The sequence below is a fragment of the Aricia agestis genome, chromosome 5 (genome assembly GCF_905147365.1).
Source record: "Aricia agestis chromosome 5, ilAriAges1.1, whole genome shotgun sequence".
In the NCBI taxonomy this organism is placed as follows: domain Eukaryota; kingdom Metazoa; phylum Arthropoda; class Insecta; order Lepidoptera; family Lycaenidae; genus Aricia; species Aricia agestis.
The window spans coordinates 3771298-3796483 of NC_056410.1; the positions used below are offsets into that span (position 1 = coordinate 3771298).

General features: G+C 36.0%; 2 protein-coding genes across 3 annotated transcripts in view; both read left to right on the forward strand.

Annotated features, from left to right (window-relative positions):
- The first annotated feature begins 656 nt into the window (after positions 1–656).
- Positions 657–3218, forward strand: LOC121727052. Its single transcript, XM_042114729.1, has 2 exons — positions 657–2164; positions 2645–3218. The coding sequence occupies exons 1-2, from the start codon at positions 684–686 to the stop codon at positions 3216–3218; spliced, it is 2055 nt and encodes a 684-aa protein (XP_041970663.1). The 5' UTR covers positions 657–683.
- A 602-nt stretch (positions 3219–3820) lies between these two features.
- The window catches only part of LOC121726964 (sphingolipid delta(4)-desaturase/C4-monooxygenase DES2), a 32563-nt gene continuing 11197 nt past the window's right edge, over positions 3821–25186 (forward strand). For both annotated transcript variants that reach the window (XR_006035600.1, XM_042114623.1), the window contains exons 1-2: positions 3821–4077; positions 17586–17762. Coding sequence is in view for 1 of the 2 variants with exons in the window: in XM_042114623.1 (XP_041970557.1) it covers positions 3996–4077; positions 17586–17762 (259 nt within the window). In the remaining variant the exon portion in view is untranslated. The remainder of the gene's footprint in view (positions 4078–17585; positions 17763–25186) is intronic.

The following is a 25186-nucleotide window of genomic DNA, read 5'->3' on the forward strand; positions in this document are numbered from 1 at the left end:
TATAACGGTTCCGTTTTTTGCCATTTGGCTACGGAACCCTAAAAATCATGCCATTGTCAAATGTCAACTGTCAAATTTCATCCAAATGTCACTTTGGCCAAAATTTGGCAATGGGCATTGTCCAAAAAAAATAACATGTACTTTTTATATTTTTTTTCGTTAAAATAGGGTATTTTAAGAATATAAATTAAATAATTTTGAAATTCATTGGCTAGTTTTTTCTCAATAAATTTTTAAAGTTTCGCTCTGATGTCATCATCGGCGGCTAATAATTGACCTCTGCAGTATGTTTTCTCCTTTCAATCTTATTTAAAATGGCTGGTTCGTCAAATGCAAGTTCTCATTATATGAAAGCTGATACAAGAAGTGTTGGCGACGCGACCTCCACCGTACTGCACCTTTAAGAAATGTAAAAAAGAAACTAAGTTATGTTTTGTCTATGGCGAAGCGACGCCTCGAAATTCAACTGTTTTTTCGTGTTAGGATATAAGAGAGAATTGTCGGCGGTTTTTGGCAGTCTATTTTAGTTTTTTCTGAAGTGTGTACTTATATTTGTGGTCTTCCGTTAATATACCGTGACTTTACTCGTACATCCAGAATTTTATTATTCCTCCTCCCGTAGCCTACAAAGGCTGGTCTTCGAGTCGCTCGGTGCGTCCGCGGTAAAGTTCAATCTGGATCATATGGACGAAGGTGAACGAACTTTAGGCTTAATATGGCACCCGAAGGAGGATAGTTTAGGTTTCGATGTTTCTTTTAAACGTATTCCGGTGGATATTATAAACGGGATTAAAACTCCTACAAAACGCGAAATGTTACGCGTTGTTATGTCAATTTTTGATGTATACGGTTTTTTGTCGCCTTTTACAATAAAAGGTAAAATATTACTCCAAGATACGTGGCGAAGTAATATTCAATGGGATGAGGATATTCCACAATTAATTAATAATAAGTGGAACGAGTGGTTGCAAATTTTAAAACGCGTCGAAACGATACGTTTGCCGCGTTATTTTGAAAATGTAAATAGTCTTAGGAATGTACGCGATGCACCGAATAGCGAGTGCCCCCCGTCTCCCCCCGCGCCCCTCGCTTCCCCGCGTGCGCCCGCGCGCGCTCCTGTGTGTCGACCGCTGTCGCCCGGGTCAAGGACACGAACAGCTGACGCGTGTACTTATGTTTCGGGCGGTTACAATAATTTAGAATTGCATTTATTTTGCGACGCGTCTACTAAGGCTATGTGTGCTGTCGCTTACTGGCGCTGGATGTCTAATAATAATATTCGCGTTGCGTTTATTGCCAGTAAGTGTCGAGTGGCTCCCTTAAAACTTACGTCGGTGCCACGCTTGGAACTACAAGCTGCGCTTCTCGCGGCTCGGCTCGCCGACACTATAGGAAAGGAGCACACTATGAAACCTGTAAATAGATATTTTTGGTGTGATTCTAGTACGGTTCTACATTGGATTCGGAACGACGCGCGCTGTTATAAAGCTTTTATTGCACATCGTCTAGGGGAGATAGATGAACTAACTAGTATTAACGATTGGAGGTATGTACCCACCAAATTAAATGTCGCAGATCAGGCCACAAGAGATTCTTGTGATTTTTCCGTTTTTAACGTCGATAGCGAGTGGTTCCGTGGCCCGAATTTTTTGTATAGCGATGAGTCGTTATGGCCAGCAGATTTCTTGGTACCGAGGGTCAATAAGGTAGATCTAGAGTTTGTAAATACAGTCCACATAGTCGAAAACAATCTACCTGCTGTGCCAGATCCGCTGCGTTTCTCATCGTGGCTACGGTTACTTAGGTCTACTTGTATAGTTTTTTCGTTTGTAGATATTAAATGTAAGAAGCTTACCGGTACTATCGACGGTGACTTAATGTCTAAGGCTGAACAGCTGTTAGTTAAATATGCGCAGTTACAGAGTTTTCCCGAAGATGTACATAGTCTGAAAAATAATAATTATGTAAATAAGAAAAGTAGGTTACTTACCTTGTCTCCGTTTCTCGACGAGCAAGGAATCCTGCGCGCCGGTGGCCGCATCGACGCGGCACGCGACGTCCCGGTTAGTGTGAAACATCCCGTCATACTCGACGGCAGGCACCACGTCGCGCGCCTTATTGTCAAACATTTTCATGTTCGCGCTGCCCATGGTAACCATGAGACAGTAGTCAACGATTTGAAGCAGAAATATTGGATTCTGCATATTAGGCCGACCGTGAGGCGTGTAGCTATCGAATGTATGCTTTGTAGGATTAGGAAAGCGCAGCCCAAACCACCCAGAATGGGTGACCTTCCGGAGGCACGCTTGGCGCATCACCAAAGACCGTTTAGTTACTGCGGGCTCGATTTATTCGGTCCTATCGAAATTGCAATCGGTAGAAGAAGGGAAAAGCGATACGGCATATTATTTACTTGTTTAACTGTCAGAGCCATTCATATTGAAATCGTATCGTCTTTAACAACGGACTCTTTGATAATGGCTCTCCGTAGGATGGCGGCTAGACGAGGATGGCCGCTACACTTGTATTCTGATAACGGTACGAATTTGCGAGGCGCCGATACCGAAATTCGTAAATCTATTCAAAATTTAAGTCCCAACACATTACAGTCGACCGCGATTAATTACGGCACAACCTGGACCTTTATACCTCCCTCCAGTCCGCATTGGGGTGGGGCATGGGAGCGCCTCATTCGAACTGTCAAAAGTTCACTTAAAGTCGTATTAAATGAGCGCACCCCCCGTGAGGAAGTTCTACTCACACTGATGGCTGAGGTCGAACAGATAGTGAACGGTCGTCCGTTAACGCATGTGAGCGTGGAGCCAGGGTCGGAGGAGGCCCTCACGCCTAATCATTTTCTTTTAGGTTCGTCGTCAAATTTACCGGTGTTAGGGGAGTTCGACAACTCCGATTTATTTTTACGTAAGCAATGGCGTATAGCGCAACGCCTTGCAGATATGTTTTGGTCTCGCTGGGTAAAGGAGATGCTGCCGCAGCTGATCCCTAGGAGCAAGTGGACCCAGGAAGAGACACCTCTGAAAGTAGGGGATTTTGTTTTTATCGCGGACCCGAATTCTCCGCGAAACTGTTGGTTGCGGGGAACAGTAGAGGCGGTCATGCCAGGGAAGGATGAGCGCGTCAGAGTGGTGGACATTCGCACTAGGGCTGGAATTCTAAGACGCTCTGCGGCCCGCGTCGCACGTGTACCTATGGGCTAGGAGTGCTGTTCCAGCACTGGGGTGGGGAATGTTGGCGACGCGACCTCCACCGTACTGCACCTTTAAGAAATGTAAAAAAGAAACTAAGTTATGTTTTGTCTATGGCGAAGCGACGCCTCGAAATTCAACTGTTTTTTCGTGTTAGGATATAAGAGAGAATTGTCGGCGGTTTTTGGCAGTCTATTTTAGTTTTTTCTGAAGTGTGTACTTATATTTGTGGTCTTCCGTTAATATACCGTGACTTTACTCGTACATCCAGAATTTTATTATTCCTCCTCCCGTAGCCTACAAGAAGCTTACCAAAAGTTCGAAACGTAATGTTGGTCGAATTTATTGCTAATCTAACGCCATTGAAGGTCAAACAAAGGTTAAACATATTTGTTCAAAAATTTAAGTAACTAATGGGTATTTTTTTCGTTTACCTACCTTATTCCTCGAAATGTTTTTGTAATGAGCAAAATTAAAAAAAAATGGACAATCCCCATTGGCTCTACAAATTTATACTAGTAATCTGTGCAATTGGCTCAATTATATACTAGTAATCTGTGGCAATTGGCTTTGTGCTCTACAGTTTAAACAATGTAATCTGTGGTGGTTGTGGCCGCCGGTCGTGTTTCTCATTTGTATTTTCATAAAATTTTATGAAAACGACAGCTATAGGCGTTTGTGTTTTAAATAATATCTTGTGATTTCAATTTCTGCGAAACTTGTTGTTAATGTGTCTAAATGTTTTACAATTTAGTGTTTTATTAATTAATTCATTAGTGTTTTATAAATATGGGTGCGAAAGTTTCTAGAGACGACTTCGAATGGGTTCACACAGAGGAGCCGCATGCTAGTCGCCGAAAGATCATCCTAGGTTTGTTTTGGATTACGTCATTTATGGATATAATTATTTATAATTCGGTGTATGTGCGATCACGCCTAGTCATAGCCACGATGGTGTACTTGCCAGTTATTTTTTGCTGTAATGAGATTAAATTGACCATAACTGCTATTTGCTGGATAAATCATCTGCTGACCACAAGAAGTCCTGAATGTCAGTATGTTCTGTAGTCACTATGCTATTATAAATGGGAATAGCTAATATGTATTGAAATTCAATATTATGTTTCATATTTTTATATTATGCGCAGTCTTTACCTGTTCCATTACTGTAATGTTTGCATTGTGCACTATCAAGAATAAACAGTTTGATAGCCATTTATTCAGGGCCGGTTTTTAGCACTACCAGCGCCCTGGGCGAGATTTCTTCTTTGACAATAAATAAAATATTATTAAAGTGCGGGCCTCTTGCGAAAGAGGCGACGCCAAAATAATATTAATTTGTCCCCTAAACAAACCTCCTGAAAACAACCGGCCCCTGAGACCACGATTCCGTCCACAATCCACCAATAAGTGCATTAAGTCCTCTGCAACCCCACAGTGAACACAAAGAGGGGACTACCTCTTTCCTATCATGTGATTAAACTTGTTGAGTGGAACATGTCCTGATCGCATCCTCATAGCGGTAACCAAGCTAGTCCTGGTAATATTAGTGCCCTCAAACCATGGCCTCAGACAAGGTTCACAATTTAATGTCCTGTACCAAATACCCTTGGAGGAAGAACAATCAATAACAATTTCCTCCACCTATCAATACAAATTTGCTTAGCTACATGAAAAAATTCTGTGTAATATGGCTGTATATGAGAAGACACATCCCGACCATCACAGATAGCCTCTTTTGTCAATTGGTCAGCCATCTCGTTGCCTAGTAAACCTATATGGGAGGGTATCCATTGCAGTCTAATGCGAGATGTTTCATTGAAGTCAAAATTAATCCTTCAAGCCCCTTAACAGAATCGTTGCGGTGTCTAATTTTGCGAACTTCTAACTGTGGTGTTGAACAAAAATGACGTGACACTAATCAGTGCCCAACGCCATGCGGAAAAGAAAACAGTTTTATGGCAATTTTTTACATGTTTATAGCTTCAATACTTTTAGTTTACATTTGAAATCTGACGTGAACAATCTGGCACACTGTTTTAGGTGATTAGAAGTGGCAAAATAAGTGTTTTTCTGGAAATAGACAGTAAGTAACTTTTTAAATACAGATGTGTTGAACCTTTTTAACTTATTTTGCATTTTCTAATGATTTGCTTGATTATGAGGTATTAAATTTGATCTAAAAGTCTTATTTTGGTTGTCCTCGTAATCATTTCAACTTTTATACTATGCAAATGAAATATTGGCAAGTTTAATTAAATACATTTAAGGCAATTGCGAAAAATGTCAGTAACAAAACGCATTCATGAGTAACGTTTCGTTACTCAGTACTATAATATGGCGTACCCATTACTCAGTACCAAATAACGACGTCACGAATGGAAATAAAATATAATCGCAGCTAAGGCGCGAACAACGTCTTCTACGTCCTGCATTTTAGTTAAACTACGCGTGGAAAATAAAAAAATTCAATGCATATATTTTAAGGTACTTACTTAGCTTTATTTAATAAAAATTTGGTTTTTTGTACAGTAGTTTTTTAGCACCATAGAAGTTGATACACTTTTCAAAAATTTGTGTACATAATATTAATACCCTATTCTGTATCCTGTTTGTGGTATAACACATTTATAATTTATTATCATATTAACCTTTAAGTACACGCGTTGTTTTGGGTAACGTTCCGTCACGCGTGGGGCCTAGAAGTACGCCAATATATACATATATATTCAGATTTGTTTAACAATTTTTAAAACCCGTTTTCTATTATAAGAAAAGATATTATTTTATTTATGAAAAGCATTTATAAATAATAAACTAACCATTATTTAGACAGTAAAGAACATTTTTGTGAACAAACCAATTTCGTGCAAGGTATTTTTCGGGCATATGTTTAATGTACTAAAATTCAACGAAAATGTCTACTTCTAACTAACTTATTATTTTTTTCTAATAAAATAAGACTTGGAAATAAGTAATCAAAAGAAAAAGTAACACATACTACCCTAAACTAAAATTATTTCATGAGTAGGCAAGGTAAGTAATATATTTATTTTACTGAATAAGGCTTGCGAATAGTTTTACAGCAAGGCTTACGGACAGTAATAATTAGTTCTGGGGCAATAATAGCATCTTCGCTTAATTTTTGGTGCACTAGGTCTAGCTACCTCTAACTCTTCTAAAATGTTTTCAAAAACTTTTAGAGTCATTAAAATTGTATATTATGATTTGTGCAATTTGATTTTCTTTTAGTCGGCAACAAATTTTTCCATAGCCAATTCAAAAAAACAAACAAATAAACACATAACCAATGTGAAAATAGTATATACGTTAAATCACGGGTGGGGTCTGCAGGTATCCCCACATAAGCAAAAATGTAACTTCTCTTAGCAGAGGAGCGGAGGTCTTTTACTCACTGAAAGACCTCGCGTTGCATTGAGATTAGCCGAAAACGTGCGATCGTAACTTGCCAATTTTAAAAAATACCGTCAAAAAACAGTGCGTGGGGTCTGCGTAGACCCTGCCCGTGATGTTAAAGGTTAATATTATGACACTTCATTACAAAATAAACGCAACTAAAAAAAAGGTTGGTGGGCCCTAGTCTATAAAAAATCTTACGATATTCAGAAACGAAGGCTACGAGATTAATATACTCACGTAAAAAATTAAGATAGTTTGATCAGAGTAGACAGAATGATAGAGTATGCCGACTTAGAACTGATGTTGAAATTTTTAAATTTGACATATTATGACGAAAATCGTCGCTAGGGTTGTTAACTTGTTACCTACAATGAGTTTCTAAAATACTTAGTAACATAGAATATCATTGGTTACCTACAAATTTAAAACTATGACATATTCATTGGACGTGTTCCTCTTTGGTCATATTGTTGTTTGTGTTTTATCACATGCGATTAAAATTGTCAGAATCCAAATTTGAAATCTTTATTTTAAATATTTAAAAATAAATTATATCAGCCAGCGCGAGGCACATTCCGTTCATAATCCTAGTGAAACCCGACGAATTTGACAGATATTGAAACCTGTCCGTTCCTTTGCAGTCGAACTACTGGTCGTTATGTCTATTGTGGTTTGATTCTGGGCAAAACTTTCTTAAAGCTTAATTGAAGGAGTTTAAATCATTGATTTTGAAATGACACACATCCATGCCTTACGCCACACGCAAAAAAAAGTGATGGCACTAAAACGTGCCATCTGCAACAAATCGGTTAAGAGCACCGGTGATCGCGACAACAATAGAATACAATAGCATTTCCAAGAATCCGCGATCGAAGAATTAATAAATAAAATATCATGATATATATTATGTTTAGGAAAACAATTTAATTGAAAATTCAAATGATAAGTTAATAGAAATCTAATGATTTGAACTTTAAAAGGCTATAAAAATGAACATATAAACCAAGACCACTAATTTGAGTAATGTTCATAGTTCATACTCCATTTCAATATTAATATTTAAATTTATTATATTTTAACCAATATTTTTTGCGAGTTGAAAAAAGCAGCTAAAAAAAGACATCACAATTAAGTAGAAATTAACGCATAAAGAGTAATTGCCATCAATCAGCACAATTAGAGATACCTACTAACTATACCCAATAACAATGTGAGAATAAACCTAACTAGCACTCCCCTAATCAATACTTAGAAGTATAGTATTGTGCTATTTCCTGTAATAAAGGTACCAGCATCTAAATATGGCAAAAAGTGAGAAAAAAAATTGACTCTTATAGCAATACTGGGGTAATTGGAATAAAAAATTTTGATCCTTTATAGAGTTCCGTAGAAAATTGGCAAAAAACGGAACCCTTATAGATTCGTCATGTCTGTCTGTCTGTCCGTCCGTATGTCACAGCCACTTTTCTCCAAAACTATAAGAGCTTGTATTATTGAAACTTAGTAAGTAGATGTAGTCTGTAAACTGCATTAAGATTTTGATATAGAAATGGAAAAACCATAAAAAATTTTAGGGGTCCCCATAGGTACAACTAAAACAAATTTTTTTTTCATCTAACCTATGCGTGCGGGGTATCTATGGATAGGTCTTTATAAATCATATTGAGGTTCCTAATATTATTTTTTTATATATATATATAAATGAATAGTTTGCGAGAGAGACTCTTCCAAAGTGGTAAAATGTGTTCCCCCCCCCCCCCCTCCCCCCCTCTAACTTCTAAAGTAGGGGCATGATAAGTCTAAAAAAATATATGATGTACATTACTATATAAACTACCAACGAAAATTGGTTTGAACGAGATTTAGCAAGTAGTTTTTTTTATACGTCATAACTCATTAAAATATGGTAAACCTTAAGGGGAGTCCACACTGCCGTTTTTTCAAACGTTGTCCCCTGTTTCCTCCCTGGATAATGCCGGTAGAGTTATGATTTTTTTCCTGAATATCTATCCACTATTGTTTTCTTTTTTTTCATAATTTTGTTATTAAAGAAGATAAGAACGATTTATCCAATAATCAAGGATATTTTTTGAAAATCTGCTGTCAAAATTTGCCATCAGATTCTGGTAGACCCATATAATACATGACATACTGTTAAAGACGTAATATAAACACAATAGAGACAGCTTCAATTATATTTCTTCGCTTCATTCTCTTCAATAGAGACAGCTTCAATTATATTTCTTCGCTTCATTCTTCGATATATAATTAACCAAACGTATATCTGCTTGGCAAACGCGTTTTTAAAGACTTATGTAGGTAAGTTGAAAAATTACACGCTCGCTCGATCACACCGCACACGGCGTTCCAACGTGCCTCATTCTTTGTTAATGCGAGGCAACGCGAACACGTATACTTAGTAACCATGCCAAAGCGCATCTGGTTATTATTATTTAGATAATTGAGTCAGTGTTGTAAGTAACTAAAGTCAATGTTATTTTATCGTGTAACAAGAAAATACATGTAAGTACTATTAAATACTTAAATAAACGGCAGGCACTACCGAGGCCTAGACGAGCCAATTATATTCAATACTAACCTGCTTGTACTGCGACCACGAGTTAATAAACGTACAATGTGTTGGGACTACGAGTCTTTAAAATACACAATCTATAATATAATGTATGCTTTATTTGTTCTATAAATAAATTTATAGAATTATAGAACTATATGTTTGCCGGATTGGGGGAAACAACTGCAGGTGATTACTGCAATTATTTAATTAACCGGCATGTACTGCGACTGTAAGTCAATAAGTACAGTGTGTTTGGACCGCGAGTCCTTTTACACAATCTATATTATTATTTTATATGCATCGGAATTGATTGCGGATCTCTGACGATGTTTTACCTATTCTAAAAATAGAACTATATTATGTTTGTCCGATTGAGGGAAATAGTTGTAAGTTAATTACTGCAAGTGTTTAATTATATTAAGTTATGTTATAAACCGCCATAATGTGTGGATTGCTGCGAGTCTCTAAACACAATCCTTATGCATCGAAATTGACCGCGTGTCTCTGACGATGATTTATCTAAAAATAGAAGTATAATATGTTGGCTGGTTTGAGGGGATTAACTGCTAGTTAATTACTATTTAAATTTAAAATATATTGATATTTTTTAAATCAACATAATGTATGGATTGACTACGAGTCTCCGACAATGTTTAAAAATAAAAATTAGCAACTACCGCGCGTTTTTCCGCGCTCTTTGTTCTATAAATAGAAAAACATAATAATAATTATTATAATATTAATATTATCTTTACCGGTTTATAGAGAACAGCTATTTCGAGTTAATAACTAGATTGACTGCGAGTCTCATCAGTTAACAACCAATGCGCGTCCCGCGCGATCCTTTTGTTCTAAATATAGAACTACGATTATAATTTACTATGTCTGTATATAATTTTTATTATATACAGACATAGTAAATTATAATATATATTATATAATTTTTATTATTAACTAAATCTTGCATCAATTTTGGGACTCGGGATACACCGCGAGTCTATAATGAAACTTACTTAATAATATCTACGTAACGAGATAGTTATAATTACACTCAATATTTTTCTTAACATATTTTATCGACATATAAGTCGATTATAACGAGCTACCCCAATATTTAATTTGGTCCCTTACTAAAAGTGACAAATATAGGTACGGGACAATCAGATTTCGAATGAACCCGAAGCTTTCCCGAGTACCTGCACCGATAGAACCGGTCCAGATCCGGATAGATCAGGTTTCTCCTACTGACCCTCAGTAGGAGAACCCTCTTTGGATTCGCCAGATTATTGTTTTAAATGATCCTAAAAACGATTAAGATAAGCTACTGCTTATAAAACATTCCTGATAATAAGTGTTGTAGATCGATTCCATTTCGATCGATTATTATCATTATAGATTTCACCTGACAAAGTCTCGATATTATCAGACTTATCAACAGTATCTGGCTTATCTCGATATAAATTATTATCAAACTTATCAGATAATACAATATTATCAAACAAGACAACTTTGTAACGCAAACCTAAACACTCAGACTCGATAAATCTTGTCTCAATATCGTTTGTCTTGTCTCAATGTCTCAGTTTCGTATCTTATTGTTTCGCTGGATAATTCCAGTATTTGTTCTCAGAGACAAATTAGTACATGCCAATCAATCGGGTACCTTTTGGGCTCTGAAAAACCCTTCCCGCTACCCGTCAAAGGAAGGGGGGGGGGGGGGGGGGGGGAGGCGATAACCGTCGGCTGGCGCCGCTAGTACTGTACCGCTACAATCAACTTCCTTCGAGTTCGCATGCGGGCCGCCGGGATTTTATTTGTAGCCTATTAGAATTTGAAATTCACGCCCACGGGCAAAATATTATACAGTCAACGTGAAAGGCTTTTTCACTTGTAAGTCGTTATTTTTTAAACCTAAAAATGTTTGTTGCGACCCGCGACACCAAGACCAAAAATGATTGCGGCTCGCATAAAAAAAATTAAAAAAAATTGGGAACTTCGTTCCAAAAACAAAAAAGAAAAAAGGGTTGGGAACCACTAGCTTAATATATTATACATCTTGACATGAATAAATTATTAGAATTTAAAACTATATCTTCGTGTACCCTCACCGAAAGTTACCTTATTTCAAAGATTTTCTTTTCCCCAAACAAAGCGGCGGAAAATATTGTATTATATTTTAAATTTACAATTTTTGGATTATTTTAAATTTGATACCACTTCGTTAGTTTATTTCGAAATAACATGTTAATTTGGAAAATTAACTTTAAGGCCAAAAGTGGATATCTATCAAATAGATTTAAGAGCCTACTTCTTGGTTCCTTCCTAGTAACTCACTAGTCGATGGAAATATTTTAATTTACTGATTATGAGCCCTAAGTCTTAACAGACTATCAGATGCGCAAATTTTTTTTTTCACAAAAAATATAAAGAGGGAAACTAGACCAGGCGTAGTGTATATATATATATATATATATATATATATATATATATATATATATATATATGTGTGTACCGGCAAACGTTGTTGTTTTGCCATTTAAAGTATTTCGCTCATAATATTATTATTTTATTGAAGTGGCTAAATAAGTATGTCACCATGGCAAAGTCCATGATTGCTATACCGTCGCACAAACAATGGTCGCCGGCAGTTTCGAGTTGTAATAATTTACTATTATTTATTCAACAAATGAATACACTTTTAAAAGAGTAGATGTTGTCTGATTCTCAACCCTAGCTCGCTAAGATTCACGAAAATCGGTCGAGCCGTTTCAGAGGAGTTCAAACACGCACACCGTGACACGAGAATTTTATATAATATTAGATATATTATATAATAGTATGTGCCTATTAAAAACGGAATAATATAGAACAGTTAAATCAGTGTACTATTCGTGAGCTAACTCAACTGATAGGTGTTTTGACACCTTCATATCCTGATTCCTGACTCCTGCCGCGGAATGCAACTGGTTTTCAGCGATTAAAATATTTAATAGTAAGTAAAATATGCAATGATAAATACGATAACAGAATCACACTTATTCTTGAATAATTGTTAAAACATTTAGACTGGTGGACCGAGAACACAATATTCTCGACTTTCAATCATATTAATATGCATTACATTATAAGCATACATTATCGACGACCTCAGAGCCGGATCCAGTTAAAACAGTAACCTTAAAATTTATTCTAAAATACTTTTCTTCGAATTAGATTTTAGATATTTATACTCTGTTCAATCTTATTAGTTATTAGACTTATTACAGAGATCTTCGTCCGCTCCATCGGAACCTTAGCCAAACAATTTGACAATGGCTATAATATCTTCTACAGCCTGTGCACTGTCATTGTTTATGAACAATGTTGACATTATTGGTTGGTTACATTGGCTCAGATGAATGTCTGAAGACTGAAGCGTCTTTCGAAATAAGCTTTCCGGTAAAAATACTTGTATAATAAATACATACTTGAGGCGTATAGTACCCGCGATCCACTTATAAATTATTTATTTTTTCTTGCACTCTGTACCTACTGAATACCGGTGATTACTCATTGACTTAAAACATTCTGCCTAATAAAACTCGGCATAATAAAAAATTACGGTTTTAAATATCGGTATCGAAAATTATATTACAAAGACATCAACTCCCGGGCGTGATCGGATCGGTGATGTTATTAAATTATGTAATTCCTTTTTATTAAAAAAGTTTCAAGTTATATTTAAGTCATTACGCCGTGCGATGGTTATTCAAGATTATATTAAATAGGATAATGCTACAGTACGGGTTATTATTGCTAACGTTTACCGCTCCGCATAGAACAGCCAACTCCCAGTCGGTTAGTCGCTGGATAAAGCAGGTGCTGTGCGAGAGCGGCGCAGCGTTGACACGAGCGTCGACACGAGCATCGACATGAGCATCGACATGAGCGCTGACACGAGCGTCGACACGGGGACTGAAACTGGACACGATTAGTAAGATGACAGTCGACAGGCAGGACTCGCGACTACAATATTTTCGATATTTTCCTTAGCCATCATTTTATCGACGAAAAAAGTTTCGCTGAATCAGTTATATTAAAATATTATGTATAATCACCATGATCCCAGTGTGTTATCATTTGAATCAGAAACCATAGAGGTTTCTTACGTTTCGTTTCTACTGACTATTATTATTATTAAATTCTTTCTCGAATATAATGATTACTATTCATAATGAATATTGTTTTTCGTAAAAAAAAAAAACTTTCTTTCGTTACTCTGAAAATCTACTTTTCGTTAATTATATATCGAAGAATGAAGCGAAGAAATATAATAAATGATCAAACGAACTTACCAAGTGAAGTTCGATCATTATTATATGAGTCGCTTCATTCGAAGATATAATCTCCCTCCCACCCAGTCTGCACGAAACTACGTTTGCTGCAGTACCCAAAGAAAGAAAGAAAAATTTTTGCATAACTTCTCTCTAAACATAATGAGGCACGTCGGAACGCCGTGTGATCGAGCGAGCGTGTAATTTTTCAACTTACCTACATAAGTCTTTAAAAAACGCGTTTGCCAAGCAGATATACAAAGGTACTACGTTTGGTTAATTATATATCTTCGAATGAAGCGACTCATATAATAATGATCGAACTTCACTTAGTAAGTTCGTTTGATCTATACTTAATATTATAATTGGGAAGAGTTTGTTTGTTTGTTTGAACGCGCTAATCTCAGGAACTACTGGTCCGATTTGAAAAATTCTTTTACTGTTGGATAGCCCACTTATCGAGGAAGGCTATGGGCTATATTTTATCACGCTAAGTATAATAGGAGCGAAGAAATAGAGGAAAATGTGGAAAAAACGGGGGGAAATTGTTTAAAAGGGCTTATTTGAACGCGCTTATCTCAGGAACTACTTAGACGATTTGAAAAATTCTTTTAATGTTAGATAGCCCATTCATCGAGGTAGGCTATAGGCTATATTTTATCACACTAGAACTAACAGGAGCGAAGAAATAGAGGAAAATGTGGAAAAAACAGGGGACATTATATGAAATTATACGTGGGAGAGCCATGCTTCGGCACGAATGGGCCGGCTCGACCGGATAAATACCACGTTCTCACAGAAAACCAGCGTGAAACAGCGCTTGCGCTGTGTTTTGCCGAGTGAGTGAGTTTACCGGAGGCCCAATTCCCTACCCTATTCCCTTTCCTACCCTCCCCTATCCCCTTCCCTTCCCTACCCTCTCCTATTACCCTATTCCCTCTTAAAAGGCCGGCAACGCACATGCAGCTCTTCTGATGCTGCGACTGTCCATGGGCGATGGAAGTTGCTTTCCATCAGGTGACCCGATTGCTCGTTTGCCCTCTTATTTCATAAAAAATAATTGCTTATTATCTTTGAACTACTGGAGCAATTTTTATGTTACTTGGCAAACATGAAGAATAGACCACGTGAAGGGACATAGGCTATTTTTTGCTGCATAATGTACGGATGCGTGAAATTCCTAAATTACGCAAACGAAGCCGCGCGGAACATCTATACATATATAATAAAATTCGTGGGAAAGTCAATTCTGTATATTGAATATTTTTGTATAATAAATAATACTTGGGATGTGATCTACTATGCTAACGCGGAAGAAGTCGCGGGCAACAGCTAGTCATTTATAATGTATCACTGGGCCAAAATTAAATTGTATTTAATTTTGGCCCAGTGATACATTATTTATTCTCTGATTTTGATGACTTATAATTATAAGACAAATCATGGTAGGATGACTAGCATTTTTTCCCAAACAGACTTCAGAATTATATATTATATCAAGTGTGGACCAATTATTGCAATTGACTGCCTTGCAAACCATCAACTGCCAAGTGGTTGACTTATTGATTCTGAGCATAGATCATTAAGCAATGTACAGTATAGACGTATAGTTATGTAATGGATGTAGATAGCATCTTTCCGGGATAAGAAGACGTATCCTATGTACTGCGGGGCTAAAATGGTAACATTTAGCAATTCCTCTCAATCAATTCAGCAAATGAATTGTTAATACTGTCAAACTAGACATGAATTGCAAGCAGACTTGCATTTTGCGATTTAAGAAAAATGAATCATATTATGATTCTCCAAAGCGACCATTTTAGCCCCGCTGTCCTGTTCTGTTCAGCTATTTAGGCGTGATTCGTGAAGAGGTGACAGACAGACACTCTTTCGCATTTATAATATTAGTATGGATATTAAAAGGTTAGTAACTAAGAAATTTCAATTTACAAATCTGCATAATCTTTGTAATTACCATTAACTCCAGACATCATTGTTTGCTTGTTGATAAGAATGCAATGTGATAATGTATTCTTGGCTTCCACTTAAAAATATCCTAAAATCAGTGCTCTGTAATGTCAGATAGATGATGTATCATGTACTTCACCATGTTTTTAATTCCCTGTAGGTACTTTAACAAAAGTTTGGTTTATTATTTTTGAAAAAAATTGACGAATTTAGCAACCTCCGATAACATCAATAATAAAATTAAACCATTTTTAAAAGGAATGCCATACATAGTATATACTTATATATGTATGTTATTATATATACTATGTATAATCTACATTCTGCATACTTAATATTATGTTATTCGGGAGTATAGTTGGCGGCGGAGCGATACTAAACATTCAAGGTCATATAAACTCGTTACTTGTATGCTAAATCGATATAAAATTATAACATGTACATTGTACATGTATATTTTTAGTGTTAATATAAAACAGTAGTTCAAGAAACTCCAGAAACTCCGACATAAAATAGCCCTCAGAATAAATTATATAATGGTTAGGTTGCACCAGAGGCGTGGTTAAAGTTATGGTTATAGTTAATTAAGGTAAATTTAACTTTAACTTTTCCCGGAGAAATTGATGACAGATGACAGCTGGTCCAACAAGGTTATAAATGGGCGCTGCTGGTAGAGGAGAACTGTCAAAAATGGCGTTTTTGTATGATGTGCACGTGCACTTAAAACCTTGTCGAGCTCTATGGTTATGGTTAAATATGGCGTCTTAATGGCGTCCATTTTTAACTGTAACCAAAGATTTGACATTTTGCATTGTAGTTAAAGTTAGAGTTATAGTCAAAGTTAGTTGGTGCAACCCAACCTTAGTAGTACCAAACTTAACTGAGTTTATCGAATATCTTTCTTCACGTGCGCCACTATATTATGTGTTTACGGTTTATCAGCTAGGAGCTGCTACTATGATGAGTTGATTTGAGGCTGAGAATTGAGATAAATGAGTTCGTGTGTCGCAGCCAACTGGTTTAAATAGCCGTTCAATCAAACAGCTAGCCCTTTGACTGAACAACGCCATTCAATCACACGGCTATACATCGTTTAGCTGACTTGTTGACTGCAACGTTCGACACTACAGCTAGATGACGCTTAGCCAACTGGTTAAATGGTTTAACTAAGGTGACCATCAGCTGTAGTGTTGAAAGTTTTGAGCGACTTAAATATTCAGTTAAAAAGCTAGACCTGTGATTTATTATCGCGCAGGATCTGAAACCCAAAAAAAGGTATCCTATGTTTGTTTCCGGGACGTATCTCCAATCACCATACGGCATACAGTATACCGTATACTAGGGTTCCCAACCCTCCCGGCTTGCCCAGGAGACTCCGGTAATAATGCTTAAAACCTCCCGTCCTCCTGGAGAACGATAATATTTAAGATGAAGTTGGACTGGGCAATCATATTATTTGTTCGAAGAAAATCGCTTGGATTAACGCTTGGCTTACTAATGACTTCTTTACGAAATTGATGGTCCCGAGACTATGTTCTTTCTCATATTAAAAAGTATTTAATATTTTTAAGCTATTCCATAACTTTTATCGCTGGCTTTCATAAATATACCTAACACTAGTCTATCGTCGTTTCTCGACATACTCGGCAGACTTCGGCACAATGTTAGTGTGCGTGCGACTAGACGTTTGCGTGTAGATTATAGTATACTGTAGTCAGACACGCAGTGCCACACGTATTTTTTTTTCATTACATACACCCCGGGTTTTGGCTGGTTTTAAATATTTTGACGTATCGCGTAAGCTTATTATTTATTAATTACCTCGATCGTGGGAATCGCATATACAATAGATATTCACTTGTTATGCGGCACCCGGGTGCCGCGGCCGCTTGGTAGTTGATGGGTAAAAACACTAGTTAGACTAGACTCCATTAAAAAACCTCAGTAATAAGGCAGAGGCAGATGAGATCAAAAGAGTTTCTGTATGGGCAAACTGGTATTGTGATACCAGTTTGCCCATACAGAATATATAATCATAGATAATAATCAAAATTCTTCAGAGTTAGCAACGATTCCATTAATTCCTACACTTGTTGTCCACAGAGAAGTACCCGCAAATCAAGCAGCTGTATGGCTACGACCCGATGTTCAAGTGGCAGGTGACGGGCATGGTGCTGACGCAGCTGGCGATGCTGCCCGTGGTGCAGCACATGAGCTGGCCGGTGCTCATACTGGTGGCGTACTGCTTCGGTGGAGTCATCAACCATTCGCTTATGCTGGGTGAGTACGCTGCAGCTTGCATGCGAGAGTTCACAAGTGAGGTTCACTGGCTCAATAGAACAGCGTAATAGGGATGATGACAAGGTCAAAGATTAGCGAATTTTGTTAATAAAATAAAGAAATCACGGTAAAAAATAAGTGTTCCCAAAATTTTAGCTTGATAGCATTTGTATTTTTTTTGTTATGCGCCTTCAAAGTTGGATATTCAAGTCGATTTTTTTTTCAATTAAATTTCTTAATATTTGTATACAATTCGATAACTTATGCAATTAAAAGCAACTTTTGTTATGAAACCCCTTTCATAAACGCAATATTTAATATACCTGTCGAACAAAGTTGTCTCCCGATGCGTACAAACTACGAAAGACTGACGTCATACTTTCGTAGCACTTTGTATGGAGCGTTTCGGGCAGGTCTTTTTTATGAGATATTGGAATTGTCATATCTTGGTGAATTTTTAAGCTATCACAGTCATTCTTTCAACGGTGTTTCTATTTTTTAAGTGTCTTTCAATTACCGATAAGAAAAAAAAAATAGTCATCATGCCTATTTTGCCAGCGTAGTTCATAAAGAGTCATTTTATTTGAGTTTTTGTATGTGCTACGAAGATCGGAATTCGGAATGCTACCTTTAGATAATATGTATGTGGATGGCAATTAATACTGTCAACTGCTTATAACGCTCGCTCACATTGGGTGACTCACAGACCACAGTCATCTTACGGCCGTTCCCAATATTTGATCTATCTCTGGTTTTGCCCTACTAGAGATAGGAATAGCTCACAATTGACATAAAATATATGTCTCTAATGTCTAATGTGAGCTATTCCTATCTCTAGTAGGGCAAAACCAGAGATAGATCAAATATTGGGAACGGCCGTTAGTGTGAAGGCAGCCGATGGATCTTTATCTGTCATCCTAGCAAATAACTCATCTCAACTTGTATTGCTGGTTGTAATATCATATTAGGATTATTATGGACAAAAGTCAAACTTTTTGCCGAAGCCAGAAACTTTAGGTCTTTGAAAAGAAGATTAAATTTCTTAGTTTAAAAATTATTTTGTAACTATCAGAACTTGGGATGTATGCCTTATTATTAGTTACTAAAGTCCAAACGACGATGCCTAACAAGTCACGTCTCAAACCAGAATTATTATGCAATCGCTAATTCAAGAACGTATGATCATTGATCTGTTATTGTTTTGAGTTCATTGACAATAAATATAAAATGTTATTCTTTTTATTTAGAAGTCAACAAAATTCTTCAATTTGCTTTATCATAGATAGTGAAAATTTTTTTTTTTTTTTTATTGTTTATTAGGGTAAAAAAACAATATCACAATATAAAATACGTTTACACACAATCTTACTCTATACATATAAGTAATTGTGATATCCACATCATTTACCACATATATAATATGTAAAATGTTATTTAAGTTGAATTATAAGTAGTTGAGATTTTAACCTTGATTGATTAGCAGGCGGCACCCTAGCCCTACGACATTAGGTCTTGGGATCAGTGACAAGTACCATTAGGGTGCCGTATGCGAGATCAATCTAGTTTACAAACAGTACCTATTTAGTATCATGTAGTTAATTAAAATTACTTTAAATAATAACGTATAAGGCTGTTTTTGATTTTTACATACTTATTACAAGATCAAAGCCAGACAACTAAACAAATTCTAGTATCAAATAAAACGAAAAGATTTACAGGATCTAACAGTTTAAAGTAATACCTAATTACTAGGAGTTAACAATCAAAGCTATGCGTTTGTCTGTGTGTGTGCTGTGTACCTTGGTTTGCCATTTGTGAGTGTGTGGCACCCTAGCCCTGCGACACGAGGTCTTGGGATCAGTAACTAAGACTATTAAGATGACATGTGTTATTTTTATATTAATTTTTTAAAATATACAATATGTAGGCACAAATTAATAACATGTGTAAGTGCACAATACCTGCGGTAAAACATGTGAGAGTTTGTTTGAGTTTATATGTGTGCTAATTGTGTTTATCATCGTATTTTGAGTGTGTGGCACCCTAGCCCTACGACATATTATTGAGATCTTGGGATCTGTAACGATGACCACTAGGGTGCCGTATCCTGTTTCTGTATATAAAATAAATAAATAAAAATTGTTTTATTTCTGAATAAATTTGAATCAAATATTTTCAGAATGTTGAACTACATGTTGCCTACCACCGGTTCGGGAACTAACCCGGCGAGAAGAACCGGCGTAAGAAACTCGCACGGGGCCACTTTTTAGTAAAAAAGTGGAAAATTTGTCTTTTAAAAAAATAAAATTTACAATGTAAATAACTTAATCTATACAATATGAATACACAATTGTAAGTCACATATAATAAATGTAGAAGCAGCCTTGCAAGCAGCCATCCTACTCCCAAGATGTGCTATCGTTTAGGAAATCTTTGACCGTATAGTAGGCTTTGGCACACAAACGTTCTTTAATTACTTTTTTAAATTTATTAATTGATAGATTTTGAACGTTTTCCGGGATTTTATTGTAAAGGCGTATACATTGACCTTTAAAAGATTTACTTATTTTGCTAAGTCTGATCACTGGTATTTCCAGCTTGTGCCTATTTCTAGTGTTTCTACCGTGACTATCACTTTTAGTTTCAAATTTAGTTAAATTCTTTCTAACATACAATACATTATCCAAAATGTATTGAGAAGCAACAGTTAGAATACCAATTTCTTTAAACTTTTCTCTCAGAGATTCAAAAGCTGACATTTTATAAATTGAGCGTATAGCTCGCTTCTGCAGCACAAAAATTGTATTGATGTCGGCAGCGTTTCCCCATAAAAGGATACCATAAGACATTCTACTGTGAAAATAACTAAAATAAACTAGTCTTGCCGTGTCTTCATCAGAAATTTCCCTAATTTTTCTGACTGCATATGCTGCAGAACTGAGCTTACCTGCAAGATTAGCAATATGAGGACCCCACTGTAATTTACTATCTAATGTAATGCCTAAGAATACAGTGGAGTCCACCAAATTCATTTTCTCATCATTTAATAGTAAATTGGTTTGAACTTGCCTAACATTGGGCAAAGTAAATTTTAAACATTTGGTTTTCTTAGAGTTTAAAAGTAAGTTATTAACATTAAACCAATGTACTATTTTTGAGAGAGCACTATTTACCTCGTCGTAATTTGACTGCCGTCGCTTCACTTTAAAAATAAGTGAAGTGTCATCAGCAAAAAGTACTATCTCATTATCCTTAACTAGATAAGGTAAGTCATTAATGTAGATGAGAAAAAGAAATGGTCCTAAAATGGATCCCTGTGGTACACCTAATTCTATTTTGGTCCCATTGGATCTTTTACTATTAACTTCAACCCTTTGAGTCCTATTTTTGAGGTAAGAAGTCAAAAGGCTGAGTGCTGAGTCCCTTATGCCATAGTGGTGCAATTTTTTGACTAAAGTAGCATGCTCGACACAGTCAAATGCCTTAGAGAGGTCACAAAAAATACCTAAGGCATCCTGTGACTCCTCCCAAGCTTCAAATATGCTACAAAGAAGACCTATACCAGCATCCGTTGTGGAATGACCCTTAGTAAAACCGTATTGGTTATTGTGTAATAAATTATTTAAATTAAAATGTAACAGTAATTGCTGTAAAATTATTTTTTCAAATATTTTACTAAGAGTCGGTAAAATCGAAATAGGCCGGTAATTAGTCGGATCTGATTTAATTCCCGCTTTAAATAAAGGTACGACCTTACTGTGCTTCATTAAGTCAGGAAAAACACCACTCTTAATGCAGTCATTGAAAATTATATATGTTTAACACACTACGCACGAACATTTAGCGAAATATCTTAACAGTGATACTAGTGATATTTATTTTAGAGAGTTCCTCTGAGAGCAGTTTTTTAAAAGCAGTGGCTTTATTGGCATTAATATCTATATGGTTAAAGTGTCTGTTGTATAAGGCAAGCATATGATTAGTTGGTGCACGGAGACCTGCATTAGTACAAGATAATCTTGTCGTAAATACTTCAGAAGCAGCTCTTTTGTGTGTTCTGAGAGGTACTCTGTAACTAAGGTCATTTACAATATCGATACAGTCATATTTATTGTGGCAGATGTCATACAATAACACCATCTGAAGTTGCATTCTTCTACATTTTAAGCTTAGTAATTTATACTTTTCTAGTAACTTAGGCCCACTTGCGCCAGACTGGGTTAATACGCTTAACTCTGAGTTAAATTATATTTCGAATTTACAGAAGAGACTCGTATTACAGAAGAATTGTTGAAGGGACCGGTCTGTTTAGGGTCCCGATTTACTCACAAAGAGACAAAGATTTCCATCGAAGATTTCGCCTAGAAAAAGAAACTGTTCTCTTTTTATTAAATAAAATTGAAAATAATTGCAATATACAAATGAGCATAAAAAGTTATTCCCTACCAAAGTTTAATAATAATATCATTGGATTAGTGCGTCTTTAGTGAAATCCTTTATAAATAGGTAGACTAGATAAACATTGGACACAAGTGTTTCTTCCCAATTTTTATCATTTTCCGCTTAATTTATTTGCACAAAATATCACAATTCACAACACAATGCGACATAGAACCACGTGTCATTTCAAATCTGACATAAGGAGATAGCCTTATTTAAAGTACTGTGGAGCGATAGAGAGCAGTACACTTAAATTATTCAGCATTCGCTCTATCATATTTGGCTGGATGTAAAAAGAATGAATGAACATGACATAAGCCCGGGTTAGTTGACTCTGGGATAAATTCTTCTGGTGCAATATGTAGTAAGTATGAGTTAAAAATTAAAAACGTTAACACTGAGTTATTAAGCCCCGGGTTATTTATTTAACTCAAAGTTTTGGCGCAAGTGGGCCTTAGGGTACGATAGGTAGTTTAACCGACACTTATATTGTACACAACGTAAGAAACTTTTCTGCACTTTTTCTAGGTAGTGTGAGTATCCTGCGTACATCGGATCCCATATACATGAAGCATATTCTAGTTGTGAGCGAATTAAGGTTTTGTATAAATATAGATATGTACTAGGTCGTTTGAAATCGTTACTAGCTCTTAATACAAAACCGTACATCTTAAAAGCTTTACTGCAAATAGTATCTACATGAGTGTCCAGCGTCAACTTGGCATCCAATATAACCCCAAGGTCACGAATAGTGAAGACTTTTTCTAAATTATGGCCATCTATGGAGTAGTTATGTATTATGGGTCGACGTTTTCTGGTAAAAGAGATTGTTTTACATTTATTTAAACTTAGCTGTAATTTATTGGCATCACAATAGTTAGCAAATCTATTAAGATCCTCCTGAAGCCCCCTCTGGTCATCAGCATTGTCAACGGTGCGATAAATCTTTAAGTCGTCTGCATATAGTAGAAATTTACAATTTTTGAACATTTGTGACCATCGTTTATGTAGATGATGAACAGCAGGGGGCCAAGGATAGACCCTTGAGGCACTCCTGACGTTATAAAATTAGTATCAAAGTTAGATTCATACCCATTAATGACAACTTTCTGCGTCCTATTTGTGACATAAGATTTAAACCATCTCCATAGATTACCACGGATACCGTTAAAAGCGATTTTTTCAAGTAATAGTTTATGGTCGACGCGATCGAAAGCCTTTCTAAAATCTGTGTATATACTATCTGTTTGTTTATTCCAATCCAGATTTGTAAAAAGTTGATTGGTATAAACCATAAGGTTTGTTACAGTAGAGCGATTACGGACGAAACCATGCTGTTGTTGAAGGATATTTCTGTGTGATAGTGGGTATATGTAGTTATGTACTAGCCTTTCGAGTAATTTAGATAATGCTGGAAGTATCGAGATTGGTCGGTAATTAGTTATATCTGTTTTGGAGCCTCCCTTATGAATTGGGGTGATTCTGGCAGATTTCCATGCCGTTGAGCACACGCCTTCTGCCAAGCATTTATTATAAAGATTTGTCAACGGCTCATGTATTACATTTAAGCTTCTGCAGTACATTTAAGGAAAATCGGAGGTACATTATCGAGACCTGCTGCTTTTGTGCTATCTAGAGCTTTAAGTTCCTTAAGGACGTTACCTTCTTCTAGTTTTATGTCACTGATAATAGTACCGTTAGAGAGTCCGCCCTCTTATTATATCTTATTAAGACTAGAGATCGCCCAATGGTCGAAATTCGACCTTACTTGCAACGACATTAGGACTATAACTACCTATATTTTGTAAAAAAATATTAACTTTATCATAATATATTTTTTCAACTCTTGTCTCTGGGACTCATCTGATCTCATACTGACCGTTTAAGCGTTGTCTAATAGTATCTTAAATTAAATAAAAAACACTATAACCCATTTTCAATTTGTCAACTTGTTGTCAACAGACTTCATCCATAAATAAAAGAGTATAATTCGTAAGTATAGGCTTGTCACTCAAAAATCTGTCATCTTCCTTAGTAGTAGTGCTGTAGTGTGTGTAACGTTTTATTTGTTAAAAATATATATGATAAATGCATATATTTTTAAAATAATATTCGCTCGATGCACTCCTTCTCCATATCCATACTAATATTATAAATGCGAAAGTATCTCTGTCTGTCTTCTGTATCTGTCTGTCTCGCTTTCACGCCAAAACTACTGAACCGATTGCAATGAAATTTTGTACACAGTTATTCTAGAGTCTGAGAAAGGACATAGGCTACATTTTGATGTGGGAAAATATCTTATTTCCATGAAAATATCGATGAAAATGAATTCGCATTGCGCGTGGCCAGCGCTCATCCCGGGGGTCCTGGGTTCGAGTCCCGCAGGCGGAACAAAAAGTTTTCAATGTTCCTGGGTCTTGGATGTGTATTAAAATAAAATTTCAAAAATCTTAAACATATTTTATGTATAATATTATAAAAAATCCAGAAATATATCGACGCAATGAACATTTTAGTTCTAATACGATTCAACAGATGGCGTTTTATTTTTTAATTTATTGTACCATAGAACTAATCATACTTATTAGTTGTTAGTATGTTTTTGTTTATAGTTTTTAATACGTTAGAATATTATGTTTAATAATATAATCACTTGGTATAATAATAATCAATCTATCTTATAGAACTCCTACTGCATTTCTAAGGAGTTCGAGTATACCGTGTTGGCCTGTATTCCATCCAGAAAATATATCAATGCAATCAACATTTTAATTCTAATATATGAAAAAAGATGGCGTTTTAATTTTTACTTCATTATTGTAACATAACTAATCATACCTACTTTATTATATATTATTGTTTTTATTCATAACTAGCTGTTGCCCGCTCCGTCTCCGTCCGCGCGGACTTTAATTTATAGCGCGCGGTGTCAACAAAATTTGTGTCAAATTTAAAAACTTTAAAACCCTGGTAAGTGGTAC